At 43.0% G+C, this 1492-nt stretch overlaps 1 protein-coding gene across 2 annotated transcripts in view; it reads left to right on the forward strand.

Annotated features, from left to right (window-relative positions):
* ZC3H7A (zinc finger CCCH-type containing 7A) overlaps positions 1–1492 on the forward strand; it is a 54766-nt gene that overhangs the window by 33829 nt on the left and 19445 nt on the right. For both annotated transcript variants that reach the window (XM_011926550.1, XM_011926549.1), the window contains one exon: positions 677–881. In XM_011926550.1, the coding sequence (XP_011781940.1) occupies positions 677–881 (205 nt within the window). The remainder of the gene's footprint in view (positions 1–676; positions 882–1492) is intronic.

The following is a 1492-nucleotide window of genomic DNA, read 5'->3' on the forward strand; positions in this document are numbered from 1 at the left end:
TCTCTACTAAAAATACAAAAATTAGCCGGGCGTGGTGGCACATGTCTGTAATCCCAGCTACACAGGAGGCTGAGGCAGGAGAATCGCTTGAACTGGGAAGGCGGAGGTTGCAGTGAGTCAAGGTTGTGCCATTGTACTCCAGCCTGGGTGACAGAGTGAGCCTGTGTCTCAAAAAAAAAAGTTAGACATCCCACCTTGATTATTTTTAAAAATTGTTCTTGAAAAGAAGTTCTGTAGCTAAAATAGTTCTAAACGAATCTTGATTCTGATTTAAACTTTGTTTTTCTTGGAGATGGAGTCTTGCTCTGTTGCCCAGGCTGTAGTGCAGTTGTGCGATCTTGGCTCACTGCTAGCTCCACCTTCTGGGTTCAAACAATTCTCCTGCCTCAGCCTCCCAAGTAGCTGGGACTACAGGCACACGCTGCCATGCACAGCCAACTTTTTGTATTTTAGTAGAGATGGGGTTTCACCGTGTTGCCCAGGCTGGTCTCGAACTCCTGAGCTCACGCAGTCCGCCTGCCTTGGCCTCCCAAAGTGTTAGGATTACAGGCCACCGTGCCTGGCCAAAACATGATCTCCCAGTGTAATAATGTTTTTATTTGCTGGTGTTGAAAGTAGTTCAGCCAAACCCATGACAGCTTCATGAATTTTAATCACATCTTTTTTTCTTCCACAGCCGTCAGCTTTAGTCAGAGGACCCCTTCAGACTGCCGGTGTCTCTCCTAGCATGCCCTTTTCGGCATCTCTGTTAGGAACCTTACCCATTGGTGCGAGGTATGCTCCTCCACCCTCCTTCTCAGAATTTTATCCACCTTTGACTTCATCCTTAGAAGATTTTTGTTCTTCTTTAAATTCATTTTCAATGAGTGAATCCAAACGAGGTAAGAACCAAATGTAAATTGTAAACAATTGCAGTTAATTTTCTCAAAATGAAAATGTTTGTTTGGCCATTATTTAACTGACTCTAGGTAGCAGACACGTGAATTATTTTCATTGTAGCTAAAAATAGAAAGACTAAGCCTTCAGTTTTGAATTTACCTTGACTTAGCTGTGCCATTCTGGAGACCCAGGAGCAAAGGCATGAGAAGAGAAATGTGTGTGGCACTGGTGTTTCTGTAGGATAGTTTGTTAAGCTGGGAGTGTATTGTTTTGGGGGTGAAATGACTATTAGTGTATTCTCCCATAAAGGTGTATCACATCTTAAAGGGTCTTAGAGACAGGCTATGCCATTAAATTCTGATCTAGGGAAACACTAATTTAAGATCAGTATTTAGAATGATAGCAGTTAGATGTGTCTATTTTAGGTTTCATCTGTGGAGCTCAGCAAACTGTGGCTGCTGCTTTAACTTTCCAGGAGATTGCTGAGTTTGGAGTCTGACTCTTGTTTCTGTCATCCTAGGTTTAACAGATATACTTCAAACAATCACTAGAAAAATACTTTTTGAGGCCGGGCGCGGTGGCTCAAGCCTGTAATCCCAGCACTTTGGGAGGC

Source organism: Colobus angolensis, unplaced genomic scaffold (assembly GCF_000951035.1).
Source record: "Colobus angolensis palliatus isolate OR3802 unplaced genomic scaffold, Cang.pa_1.0 Scaffold692, whole genome shotgun sequence".
In the NCBI taxonomy this organism is placed as follows: domain Eukaryota; kingdom Metazoa; phylum Chordata; class Mammalia; order Primates; family Cercopithecidae; genus Colobus; species Colobus angolensis.